The 13,939-nt window shown below is 34.9% G+C and overlaps 1 protein-coding gene across 21 annotated transcripts in view; it reads left to right on the top strand.

Moving 5' to 3' along the window:
- LOC128991727 (coiled-coil domain-containing protein AGAP005037) overlaps nucleotides 1-13,939 on the top strand; it is a 384,196-nt gene that overhangs the window by 271,159 nt on the left and 99,098 nt on the right. For all 21 annotated transcript variants that reach the window (XM_054414856.1, XM_054414861.1, XM_054414860.1 and 18 more), the window contains 2 exons: nucleotides 1,217-1,415; nucleotides 5,143-5,323. In XM_054414856.1, the coding sequence (XP_054270831.1) occupies nucleotides 1,217-1,415; nucleotides 5,143-5,323 (380 nt within the window). The remainder of the gene's footprint in view (nucleotides 1-1,216; nucleotides 1,416-5,142; nucleotides 5,324-13,939) is intronic.

Below are 13,939 nucleotides of genomic sequence, written 5' to 3'. Positions count from 1 at the left end.
TTTTATTTTAATCGTTATAAAAATCTTTTGGTGTCACTAATTGCTATTTAAAATGTTAATTTTTTTACTTAAAGAGATAAAATCTCATAATTTTGTTAAATACTTTACCACTTTTTGTTAATGGTAACAGAACCTTAACATCATTGATACCAATAAAAAAATTTGGTTCCATTATTATTATTGATTAACTTAAAAGTAAATCAAATAATTTTTAAGTCGGTACGTTAAACAAAAATTTCTAAAAAACTACATTTTATGTGTTTTATTTTTTCATCCGTCATCCTTTTAAAATATGTATATTCTCTAATAAATTTTTGTATTTGACAGATGATAAATACCTTACTCAAGCCTAGTTTCAAGTACCATACTCTATTTCACCATAAACAAAACAGTCCTCTGTACAAAACACAAAGCAGTGTGAAATAAGGAAAATATATTTTTTCTGCTGTTTCTGTTCTAAAATAGCTATTCTGAGTAAATAATTTATATTGTATGTACAATTTGTTTTGCCACTGACCACTTCAATTCAATTTGAGCTCACTATAAGATTATGTCACTTTACAGCAGTACTAGAAATATCATGTACTATCATACTAATGTTTTAAATGTGAACGTTTGTTAAGAATAAAAATTAGTTTAAATAGTCAATTTTATTAATTATCTGAATTATAAACATGGGAGAAAATTAGAATAAAATGCTGACTGTTCGTTATATAAACAATTTCTCTCCTTACCAACATCTATTTAAAAAAAATTTGATCAAGTAAAAAATGTAATCATAGAGTTGAATTAAAATATAACCCTTCCAAAAATTAAAATGGTAGTTTAAGCTGCACAATACAAAATAAAGATTGAAAAATGATCAATAAAATCCCTATTTTACTATTTAACTTTTTCTGTGCTGTATTTAATATTTTGTTACATGTTCACAATGTTTGCTATGTTTGTCAAAATCATTGTAAAACATTGTAGATACCCTTAGCTGTATCTACCTAGACTTCCCCCCCCCCCCTTTTTGAGATTCCGATGTCATGACTTTGTGAATTAATTTATTAAAACAATTCTTCATCCCCTGAATAAAAAAAAATGGCTATCAATATCTTTTTACTTTTATAATTTTTTATAGTAGCTAACCAGGTTTCCGTATCTTCTACCCCTCTCATGCTCCAGTTTCATGTTTCCCCTCATCATCATCTCATGTTGGTCGCTGTTACAGGTCTAGTGTTCCTGCAGTACCGTAGCGAGACCAAGCGAGCGCTGCTTCCCAACGAGATCACCTCCATAGACACAGTCAAGGCGTTGTTTGTCCGATCCTTCCCCAAACAGCTGACCATGGAATATCTTGACTCTCCTTTGGTCAAGATATACATCCACGACTCCTCGAAGGACATGTTCTACGAGCTGGAGGATCTCAGGTATTAAATCTTTCTCTTGTTCATTATATAATGTCAATAGCTATTGGATACTAGAGTACACTTTCCATATATAGATTCCTATATTGATCAAATGAAGCCACTTTTGTTGTCAGACTCTTTAAAGGTTGTATTTTACAGTCGACATAGGACACATATCCAGCTAAAATGGGATGAACGGATTCAGCACACCCACACAAAATGAAGACTGAAAGAACTAATCACAGATTGTGCTGAAAGTCTATTCTATTTTCATTTTGCCTTTTATTTTGGTACAAACAGTTTATATGACATTAATTTAGTCTACAATAAGTTGTTCTTTCCGTTTTTCTTGGTTAAAAAGTTGGCGTATTGAATAGTTATCAGTAATTTATCCCTGCATAAGTTACCTGTGGCTCAATTAATCTATGTGGTTACAACTAGCATTGGAATGGAATGTCCAGTTATGTCCCATTGTCAAATGTATTAGTTGATTAATTATTAGGTTTACCACAGTAAGGTGTAGTGGTTTTACAGACCAACAAACTCTGAACTGCAGTTCATTTGGAAGTTATGTTGCTTTAAAGTACCTTTATCTAAAATTTATTATACTCTAGATCAATGTTGTAGGCCTCTGAATTACACAGCTCAATTGTAGGTCCCTGTATCACAGGGATCAATTATAAATCTCTATGTATCACACAAATCGTAGGTCTCTGTATTACACAGATAAATTGCAAATCTCTACGTACAGATTGTAGGTCTCTATATCATACAGACCAATTATTTCAAATCTCTCTCTATCACACAGATGAATATTGTAAATCTCTCTGCATCATACATATCAATATTGTAAATCTCTCTGTATCACGTAGATCAATTATAAATCTCTCTGTATCACGTAGATCAATTATTTAAATCTCTCTGTATTACACAGATCAATATTGTAAATCTATCTGTTTCACACAGATCAATTGTAAATCTCTCTGCATCACACATATCAATATTGTAAATCTCTCTGTATCACGTAGATCAATTATAAATCTCTCTGTATCACGTAGATCAATTATTTAAATCTCTCTGTATTACACAGATCAATATTGTAAATCTATCTGTTTCACACAGATCAATTGTAAATCTCTCTGCATCACACGGATCAATATTTTAAATCTCTCTGTATCACACAGATCAATATTTTAAATCTCTCTGTATCACACATATCAAAATTGTACACCTCTGTATTACACAGAGCAATTAAAAATGAGGCTAGATCAATGTATCTAATTGACTGCCTGTGCATAATAACAGCTATAAATGAGCATTGGACAGGAACGCTAAACCGATGTCACTAGAGGATTTATAACCTGCCTGTCAGTTGCAATCAATTAATTGAATTGCTGTAAACTCTACAACTGTGTTACTGTATATTACTTCTTGGTCATTACTTTGTATAATTAAACACCACAACTGGTATGTCAAAGAGCTGAGTAGTAAAAGAGTTGACTTACGTATCAGAAGATTGCCAGCAATAAAGCAATGTAGAATCGTTGGTTACAGCTTAGTAGAATCTCACAGGTTACTGGCAGATGACAAACACAGATAACTAACTTTGTGTTTCTGAATAAAACCATCCACCACAATTCACACTGACACCAAGCGTAGCCCGTTCTCACTTAGTTGTTACAACAGACATTGGATACATTTTCTCAAATCATGATGAATATAAAATACTACCTTGGAAGATTTGATTTACCTGTTTGCGTAATGTTGCAGTTTCAAAAATTTGTTATGAGAATTTCAAAGCCAAAGTATATTTTAATGATAAAAAGGAATACATTAATCTATGATTTCGATTTGGTGTCATGTTACAGTTGGTCGACCTTGTGATATGTATTCTAACTATAAATAAAATTTTTGTTAGTGTCAACACAAGGCCCCAGGCCCTGCTAGAAAAAACAGGCCATTCTGCAACGCGGGAGCGCAACACTACATCACAGTGGTTGATATTTGTACAGTCTAACCTTGATATAACGAACCTCGATACAACGAATTCCTTGATATAACGAATTTTTTTAAATCCCCTAGAACTCTCCATAAGACACAATGTATATTTTACCTCTACATAACAAACAAACCATAACAACGACCTTGATTTAACAAATTTTTCGTGATTTCGGCTAAAATAAGACACCTCAATATAGCGAACTTATCATTGTCAGAACCTCTACATTGCGAATTTAACCTCTGCATAACGAATTGTGTACGTCTTTCCCTCAATATAACAAATCCCCCACCCCAATATTGTTTTTGAAAAATCTGTTTCTTTATAAAATGAAATAGAAAGGTGACGTCATCGCTTGCGCTAACATTCGTCTGCTCCGTTTTACACATATCTGTCTGCTGTCGCTGAGCGGGCTATGTTGCAACTGAGAACTGATTTCATTCATTGAGGACTGATGATGACGTAATGTTTAGTAAGCTGTGATTGGGCGATAAGTAAGTATGGTGAATTGTACAATTTTTGGAAAAGAGAAACCTAAGAAAGAATATAAAAACAAAACCAAAGAGAAAAAGAATAGCAACATCGTTATTTTAACATTCCTTTTCGAGTGTTTTTATTATCTTTAAGTTGGCTATGATTATACACTTTTATAATGACTTATCTAATAATTTACTGTATTGTTTTCAATACGATTTGTTTCATCTAGCAACACCAATGCTATAGTTTAATGATTATTATTGACATTCCTCTGTTGTGATAAATCAGTACTGTACTGTAAGCAGCCTACCGGCCTATCACGAGCAGTAGCTTACAAAACTTTCTACAGTACTACTGTTTTGTTTTGTTCTTTACATGGTTTATGACTACTCAATACAGTGTTTGGCTAGGTTTTAGGAGGGTTCTAACAAGCTGTGATTTTAAACTTACAGTTTTTAACCTGTACCAAGGTCAATGCCATTGTCATGATTGCGCAATATTCAAGATCCCTCCCCTTTATTTTGCCGGATAATTTAGGTTCTACTGTACAATATAAACACTGTACTGTAAAGTATTGTAGCCTATGCTACTTTAATTGTGTTTTAATGATGTCTAATCCCGACCTATATTGACCGACGCTGGTTCTGAACCTCGACTTAGCAAAATTCCTGCAAACATAACCTCTATATAACGAACCTTGTTTTAACGAAATCCTTGATATAACGAATATTCAGTTCGGTCCCTTCAGATTCGTTATACTGAGGTTGGACTGTACTCAAATCTTGTTGTTAAAATCTGACAAAGAGCCAGCTTATTTACCTAAAACATATGGCTTACGGCATTGAATCTATCAATGAATCTATCCACAACTGTGACATCATGGATCCTGCAGCATGGTCTGTTTTTCTAGTGGGGCCTTGGTCAACACAACTGGCTTTTTGTACAAAAGTAACTCAAACAATTTCAAGCAAAAACCGTCCAAACTCCTCAAATTGTTGTAAATTTTTTATCAAACCCATCCCTTCTGTATAGAAGTACGAGACAATAACCACTGAGCTAGTAACACCTCCTTTATGAGAGAAAGCCACTAACTCTATTGTATAAACTAAATTAAAGAGGATTATTTCAGACTTAAGTTGAATTGTTATATTTTTTTATGATGTTTGGCCTGAGTTGTTATATTAACCAATTGTTTTAAATGTAAAAAACGATCAAAATATAGACAATAATTTGTTTGGTTACAGCTAATTTAAGTTACTCTGTGTGTTGCAGGTCTCATTTGAGAGATATCCGGGACCGCTCGGTGTTGCGGTTGTTTGAGTCGGCCGACGTCGGCGGAGGAGCGATGCCGCCAGGGATCATACCTCCTCAGACGTGGGACCAGGACCAATCGTACTTCAGTGAACCAGAGTTTGACTCCGAGTACCAACATCAGCACATCCACAAAACTAAGGTAAGTCACTTTACAAATATCTCTGTGTACTTATTTCACGGCACTAAATACCTTACTTATACCTTGGAGAGTTTTGACCATTGACTTTATAAGTTTTAACTTCTTCAGTTTTCTATACTACACCCATCCTCCTCAACCACAAAAACTAAGCCTCCTTAGGTCATCCTGTGCTTATTTTAGAAGTATTAAATCAAGGCTTCCTTTCATCTTCCTTCCTCTAAGTCGATCCTCAATGTAGTATTGGAAATTTACTTTTATCATGTTCCTTGAAAGTGTTATTCAAGGAATTGTTAATGTAACTGACCATGGCACTCCTTTCTTGTGCAGTTGGCTAGTAGTGGAATCATTTTAGTGTTGAACCCCAACAAAATTGCAACACGAGCAATTTTTTTTTTTATGATAGCTAAGAGTGCCCTTAATAAGCCCTCAAAAATCGCCATAAATCGTACCTTGGCAACATGCCCTAAAATTCAAAATGGCCACCAAGATGGCTGTCAAAATATATATTTTGGCATAATCTCGAGAACGGTTAGTTTTATCAAAAACGTTATTTTAGCAAATATGTAGCTCTTTTAATGCCGATCAGTTTTTATGTATGCATTTTGTCTGTCAGACGTATGGTATGGCCGCAATTTGAAGAGCCGTACTTCATTATAATCTGCCTTTTTCACAAAAATTCAAAATTTTCATTTTTGATGACTTAATGTAAGAAAATACAAATTGTATGTCAAAATAATTTAAAAGTTGTTTGCCATGTGGTCTCCTACTTATTTTTAGTTTTTACACAGTCGCTTTCTTTCCTTTAGTGCTACAGAGTCGCTGACAGCTTCTCATTTTACTTATCTATTGGTGTAATATTACAACAAATTACAACTTGCTATTCAGAAGTGACAAACGACTTTCAGATCATGTTTATAACATTAACAAAATTAGATCCTCACTTGGACAAGATTGAGCTAATCTCTATTAGCTCTGCACGCCTATACAGGGTGCGACACAACTTCGAGGATTTTTCACATCGGAAAACTATCTGTATTCAACAGAACATTAGAAGACGAGTATTTTCAGGGTCTGCTGTCATCTTTCAGCTCACCAAATCTGAGTTCAGATCAAGTTGAAGAAATCGGTCTGAAACTAATGGTTAGTCTGTTCAATGGGAATAAGAACGAATCAATGAACACATGTAGATACAAAAGTATTTTGTCAAAATTAAAAAAAGCTAAAAGCTTTGTAAAGCCTCAGCAACTTCCTTCAACAGAGTCAGCAGTAAAGTTTCATAGTCTGCGTGCCTATTTACAAATTCAAATATGGAAAAGGGCAGAAGATAGTATGATAACTACAGACTGGGGATGGACTTTGCAGGACAACATGTATGTGCCCCAAACAATGGATTTGCCAGCAGCACCAGAGACATATAGTCCAGTCAATGAATGATCCAAAAGTAGGTGTAGAGTGCGTGAGCAGGTAACTAAGCGATTCCTTCAGAAACTTGTTCAGGGGGCTTAGAGTGTTAACATATCAAAAGTCCTGACTCCTAGGTGGTGAGCCAGGGGGTGGAGGGGGGAAAAAGGGGGGGGAAAGGTACGCATTTTGGGTTTTTTTATTATATCTCGAAAACTATCAACTTTTTGTATACTATAGTAAATTTAAAAATTGAAGAAGATTAAATTTTCTACAAGAAAAGTATATAATGTGTTTATTTTGGTTCAACAGATTACGAGTTATAACGTATTTAATTGATATCTTATTAAAATACTCCTTCCATAAGAAATACATGTAAATTAGTATGCGAAATGGGGCGAATCCTATCCGCCCAAAGGAAATATAACTGATGTTCTGGAAATCTTGACAAAATTTCCAGTAATTTGACACTTTAATCATGAAATTTTGGCAAAAATTAAAGCGAGGGTGAGCGTTTAAAAATAGGATGATTTAAGGTTTTTTTTATATTTCCAATAAAAAAACACCAAAACTCGACATTTTGTTACCTCGCCCTCGCCTTAATTTTGGATCAATTTTAATGATTAAAGTGTCAAATTACTGGAAATGTTGTCAAGATTTCCATAATATCATTTATATTTCCTTTGGGCGGATAGGATTCGCCCCATTTCGCATACTAATTTACATGTATTTCTTATGGAAGGAGTATTTTAATAAGATATCAATTAAATAAGTTATAACTCGTAATCTGTTGAACCAAAATAAACACATTATATACTTTTCTTGTAGAAAATTTAATCTTCTTCAATTTTATAATTTACTATAGTATACAAAAAGTTGATAGTTTTCGAGATATAATCAAAAAACCCAAAATGCGTACCTTTCCCCCCCCCTTTTTCCCCCCTCCACCCCCTGGCACACCACCTAGGAGTCAGGACTTTTGATATGTTAACACCCTAAGCCCCCTGAACAAGTTTCTGAAGGAATCGCTTAGTTACCTGCTCACGCACTCTACACCTCATTCCTTGACTGGACTAATAGTTAAAAATGATTAGATGCAATTGCAAAACTCCTTGTAATTCAATGAGATGTGTGTGTAACAAAAATTGATTCAACTGCACTATTTCCTGTGGTAATTGTTTAGAAAACAATTGTGAAAACAGTCTCCAGTTTTCGTTGGACAAAGAAAAAGTCGATGAGAATAGTATTTTTGAAAATGTTGACTAAACTTTTAAACCATTTGGCCAAATTATGTTAACACTATGGTAAAACTACGTTTATATGTTCATGTTGTACATATTGTATATAGGGATCTTTTTATTTTGTAGTATTGAATAAAATTGTATGATGCCCTAATTTACCTCAATATTGCATATACAGGGGTGTTTTTTTTTTATCATGCATTGTTGTAAGTTGTGTGGTACATAACATATATTTTTTTATTACATATCCATATTCTGGCTTCTTACTTATCCCTTAAAATGGGAGATTATTTAAATCATGCAAAAAAAATTGTTCATGATCATAAATTCCCAAGTAAAACTGAAAATAAGTAGGAAACCACACGGCAAACAACTTTTAATTATAATGTTTTCACGTACAATTTGTATTTTCTAACATTAAGTCATAAAAAAATGAAATTTGGAATTTTTTGTGAAAAAGGCAGATTATAATGAAGTACGGCTCTTCAAATTGCGGCCATACCATACGTCTGACAGACAAAAGGCATGTATAAAAACTGATTGGCATTAAGAGCTACATATTTGCTAAAATAACGTTTTTGATAAAACTAACCGTTCTCGAGATATATGCCAAAATATATATTTTGGCAGCCCTCTTGGCGGCCATTTTGAATTTTTGGGCTTTTTGCCAAGGTACGATTGATGGCGATTTTTTAAGGGTTATTAAAGACACTCATAGCTATCATAAAAAAAAAAATTGGTTGTGTTGCAATTTTGTTGGGGTTAGGTCAAATTTTCTCATACAGTAGAACCTCTTTAATCCGAACCCCTGTAATCCGAACGTCCACTAATCCGAACCCCTCATTGCTGTACTCTATACACAGTACAGCCAGGGGTGCCCATCCCCCCCTAGACTCATGACGCACCCCCCCCCCTAAATTGAGCAACAGCCCCCCCCCCCCCACCATAAATGAGGTACACAACAAATGAGAAACATTATTCCCCCGCCCAGTACTATTTGTTAAACTAAAAGAAGTTTTATACATTTTTCTTATTTAAAATATATGATATTTAAAATTCAAGCCCAGTTAATCTATACTGTATAAATAAAGTTATAGCACAGACAATATAAAGTATTATATTGTCTGTGGTTATAGTTTTGTCTGTACATTGCTCAGAACTATACATATTTTGGGCTATTTTTACGTTTATACATTGAAGAAGTTGAAACATGTCTTATCTCAATTTATGTATGTCTGTCACGGCCCAGAAGGCATTTTACGTAGCCTACTCTAAAGAAAACTAGAGTACCGATTATGATTCTAATGGTTTAATTGTATTCACAAGATTGGCGAGAGTGTCCTTATAGCCATTAAAATATGGCCTCACTATTTTGGAAATAAAATAACGGACGATCAAAACCCCAATTTTGTGTGATTTTTCTAGTTTTTTCTCCATGTTTACTATACGTCATTTTTTAAATACTAATAATCTGTTAAGAGAACACGTCATTATATGAAATTACGAACAGCTGTTTTTATAAGATTCCTTTTTCTAGCTGTCACTGATATGTTTACATAAATGTTGTTTACGAATACTGTGTAGGCCCTAACCACTTCCGATTACGTTTGTAACCTTTTCCGATCACGTTTGTAAGCAAATCCAAAACCAAGTGAGATTAATAACCGTGTGGCTTTGGCTTGCATAACGGGTTTGATTTATCACGGGGTACTAATATGTAACTGTACATTAAATTAAATAACTAGCCATCATCCAGGTCGGGAACCGGATTCTGTGTGTATCAAGTTGTACTTGAGTTTTGATTACCGGGAAAAGACCGTGAATCAGTGTTGTACAGGACTGGAAAACTTATCTTTCTATATAAATAAAATTAGAGTTTTATAAGTCACCTCAATTTAAGGAATTTTTTATGCCAGAATATCTATATAGCGTTCGTAACCTCTGCTTAACGAATTGTCAGTGTCTTTCTCTTGATATAACGATCCCCTCTCCCTCCCTTTGGAAACATCACAGCTCCTTTGATGAAAATGAAACGACGCTTGCGCCAACAATCGTCTGCTCCGTTTTACACTTCACTGTCTGCTGTGCGCTATCACAGACAAGGGTAAACAAAGGCGCTATGTTACAACAGATTTCAGATGCAACAGCTGGGGAATGATGAGATATAAATTCTTAGTAAATTGTGATTGAGTGTTAAGTAACCATGGTAACCTTAGTAAGGCTGTGATAGGCCAATGAGTCGGCCTAAATATGGCGACTTGTTGAATTTGTGTATTAATTGAAGATAAACCTAATAAAGGTTGTTCTCGTTACATTCTTTTTTAAGAGTGTTTTTATTATCTCTAAATATAATTTTACACTTTTTTATTACTTATCTATCAATTTCTATGCTGTGTACAGCACCTACCGGTAGTCTATCTTCTAGCATGAGCAGTACCTTAATACTTTTAAAGGTTCCTTTAATATTTACGTTATTTATAGCAATGCAGTGTTTGGCTAGTTATTAATTGAGTTTGAGTTACCTATAATTTTAAACGTTTCCGTTTGTACAACTGAACCAAGATAAATGATTTGAAATGTACAATAATAATGTTATCGCACAATAATAATGATAGTGCAATCTTGAATTTCGTTTACAAAAATGCAAATCGTGACGTTAATGGCTGTTTACAACGTTTCAATGGGTTTGTCATCTGTTTTTATACTATATTAGATTAACCGTATTTTTCAATACCCACCCTCCCTATTAACTCAGGTAATCGAGTATCTACACAATAGTGTAAAGTATTGTAGCCTATGCTACTTGATTGTATTTTAACGAGCTTTATGTCAACAAAGCGTTCTGTGCTGAGTCGCGGTGTAGCTGGACGTGTCAGTACCACGCGTTATATTTTATCTATCACAGCATTTGAGCCATCCCGTGCCCTCCCTCTTAGATCTCACGTCTTCCTAATCTTGAATAATAACTTCATACACGAATCCTAAGCTATCCTAAAATCCTATTTTAACTAATTGAATTCAATAATATAACTATTGTCATTAATCGACTTTCTATCTGGCGACTTCGTAATATATTTTTGATTGTCGTCACGTTGAACACTGTTGCAACTAACTTTATCCACCCCCCCCCCCCATTTGAATTTTTTGAGCCCCCCCCCAAGAATTTCAATGACGCAGTCTGCGTCACAGCCCCCCCTTGTGGGCACCCCTGGTACAGCAGTTCTTTATTGTATACTGTATTTAATTTACAGTACTGTTTATTCACCATGTTTACTACTGTATTAAATAAACACTGTATTTTACTTTATAAAACATTTTTTCACTCTTCCCAAATTAATGTTGATAAATTTTAGCCATGTTTTAGCTATTGTTATGTAAAAACATCAATATGTTCTGTAATCCGAACTATTCAATAGTCCGAACTACCCCTGGTCCCAATTAATTCGGATTAAAGAGGTTCTACTGTAAAATGATTCCACTATAGAGTTGTTCAGCCGTCAAATAACTGCTCACAAAAAATGTTTATAAAACTTAAATAAATTTTAAAAATCTTTGTTATGGTATTGTTAATATTTCATAAGAATTAAAAGTACAGAAAAATGACAGCAGAATCTATTTTAACACGTTCGCTGCGGCACGTAAAATGGCAGGCGCAGCCCTCGGCGTCGAAAAAACCCGATTGCCGCGTGTGATTGGCTTTTCAATTTTGGTCTGACTAATGGCAAATAACGTGCGGGGATGTCCTGCTTTACAACGGGAGTCGACGTAGTTCGCTAAACATCCACAGATAGCAGCACTGCTTGGAACGTAGCCAGTCCCATTGGAATTGTATTGCCAAATGGAGGGAAAAATACGGGACAAAAAGTTGATTTTTAAGATTGCCAGACGGGGAAATTTACTACCAACCTACACCACAACTAAATGCAAGTCACATGACTACACGCTAACGTGGTATAGGTCTGCTTTCGGCCGACGTTAGAGCAAAAACGAAGATATACAAAAGGCATCCCGATGGGGTACGGACGCACCCAGTACGGGGGCCAAGCATCGTACCCGATCGGGAATGGCCGCACTCAATGTGTTAAGAAAACTCCCGACAAAGGTATGATTTAATTAAATATGTTCCTGTAACCTTGTGTTCTTGCAGCCCACTGTTTTTTTTTTTTTTTTATATTGCTTACCCCAAAATACTTTACATGGACAAACTTTTTATGACTTGCACAAAAAATGATAACTGTAATAGATATTGTATGATTCTTCCGCGAGCCTCAAGAGGTACAAATAAAACAAGAAGATAATATTTTCTTTACAATGCAAAATCCAAGGCTCTGAGCCTTTGGAGACCAGCTTGTCCGCCTAAAACTATGAATACAATCCACTAGAAAGCATATTTAAAGGGTAACCTTTGATTTATTTCAAAGAGTTTGTTTTCATATCCAAGAACTTCACACCATAGCAATATGGAAACACCAGCCAATTCGATCTCCAATAGCTACATCTACATGTCCATAAGTAATTAAGGGCCCTTTCAAACAAGGCCACTAGTGGCTGCCACCAGTTACTGGCCTGTCCGACTGCAGTTGTTGGTACAGCAACTGACAAGCCACTCTATCAACAGCCACCGTAGGACTAGTTGATAAATTGCTGACGAGCAGTGAACATCTTCTAGCGTTAATTTTTAAATTCCCGGGTACTTTTCAACCTTGCAAATTAGATCCTCGGTATTATAAATAATCACTAATTCTGTTCTTTGTTTTTTTCCACAACTTCACCTTATTTTTCTTCTGGTCGCTGATTTTTTCTACACAAACAAATGAACAGTTCAACAGGAGACCATTCCACAAATAGCACAAGTGCGTTTGTATCTGCGCTTGAACTAGCAGGTTACTCCATAATAGTTTATACCCGCGCTTTTGTTGTGGCAGCCACTGGCTTCGTCTAAAAGGCTCCCATTTAATTCAATGCCCCACTATGAGTTGACGACACTGCGGTTGCTGGCTTGCAGTTGCACAAGGAGACACTGCACGGCCACTGTGTCCTGGCAGGCAACTGCAGTGGCCGTGTCTGAAAGTCCCCATTTAAAACAATGTGTAATTGTGGGGTGGCCGCTACCAGTGGCCTTGTGTGAAAGGGGTCTTAATGACATCATATGTTTGTGGAAGTTTCATTTACCCCATCAGGATAACATCTATGAAACATCTTATGCTATACAGTTTTCACTAGGTGATGCTAAACCGCGATGCCTTTTGTCAGCTAGACTTTTACAGTTTTTAATAGCCAGCTACGTTAGCTATCAAGCAAAGTTGAAAGTTCTTTGTCCTAGCCAGTGAAACAGAAAAGTTTACTCAACTATGAACCAGACTGTATTGCTTATCCCAAAATATACAGCTTTTATGCATATGCTCTAGGGAATTAGTTCTACGTTTACTTTTTAAGTCACACATATCAATCCATGACCATTGAGAGGTGTTTTTTTTTATCACACATTGTTGTAATTTCAATTAACTTAGGGTAAAGTTCTTATGAATTTCATAAATCAAATGCTTATCAAAACCAACAGTAAGTTTTACAAAAAATACTATTTGATTAAAAATACAGCTAGCCGACTGATTATTTTGGTGCTCGCCTTCAAATCTGAAGGTTGTTGGTTGGATCCCAAGCCTCTTATCTGAACCTGAACACTTTCGTGACAAAAACTTAAACAAATTTCAATAGCTTATGCTTACAAAATAAAAAAACACAAAATACGGTAAATTATTTATAATTACAGATATTATTTGAAAATCTTAAAGTTATTCCTGTAGCGACACTATTTCTCAAGTTTATAAAATGTTCTAATTTTGTAGTTAAGCTGTAAGAACAACTTATGAAACTGTTTATACCAGGTATTAATTATCAACCAATGTTATCCACATGAAGGATTAACAGCGAGCCTAAATTCTCAGTAAGTACAAGATTTAACAGAGTAAAGGAA

Source organism: Macrosteles quadrilineatus, unplaced genomic scaffold, assembly GCF_028750875.1.
Source record: "Macrosteles quadrilineatus isolate MER2022 unplaced genomic scaffold, UCM_ALF_1.0 Scaffold_4__1_contigs__length_99947679, whole genome shotgun sequence".
Taxonomy (NCBI): Eukaryota; Metazoa; Arthropoda; class Insecta; order Hemiptera; family Cicadellidae; genus Macrosteles; species Macrosteles quadrilineatus.
Note: the sequence above shows the minus strand (reverse complement) of the source record. Positions and strands in the feature narration are given on the sequence as shown.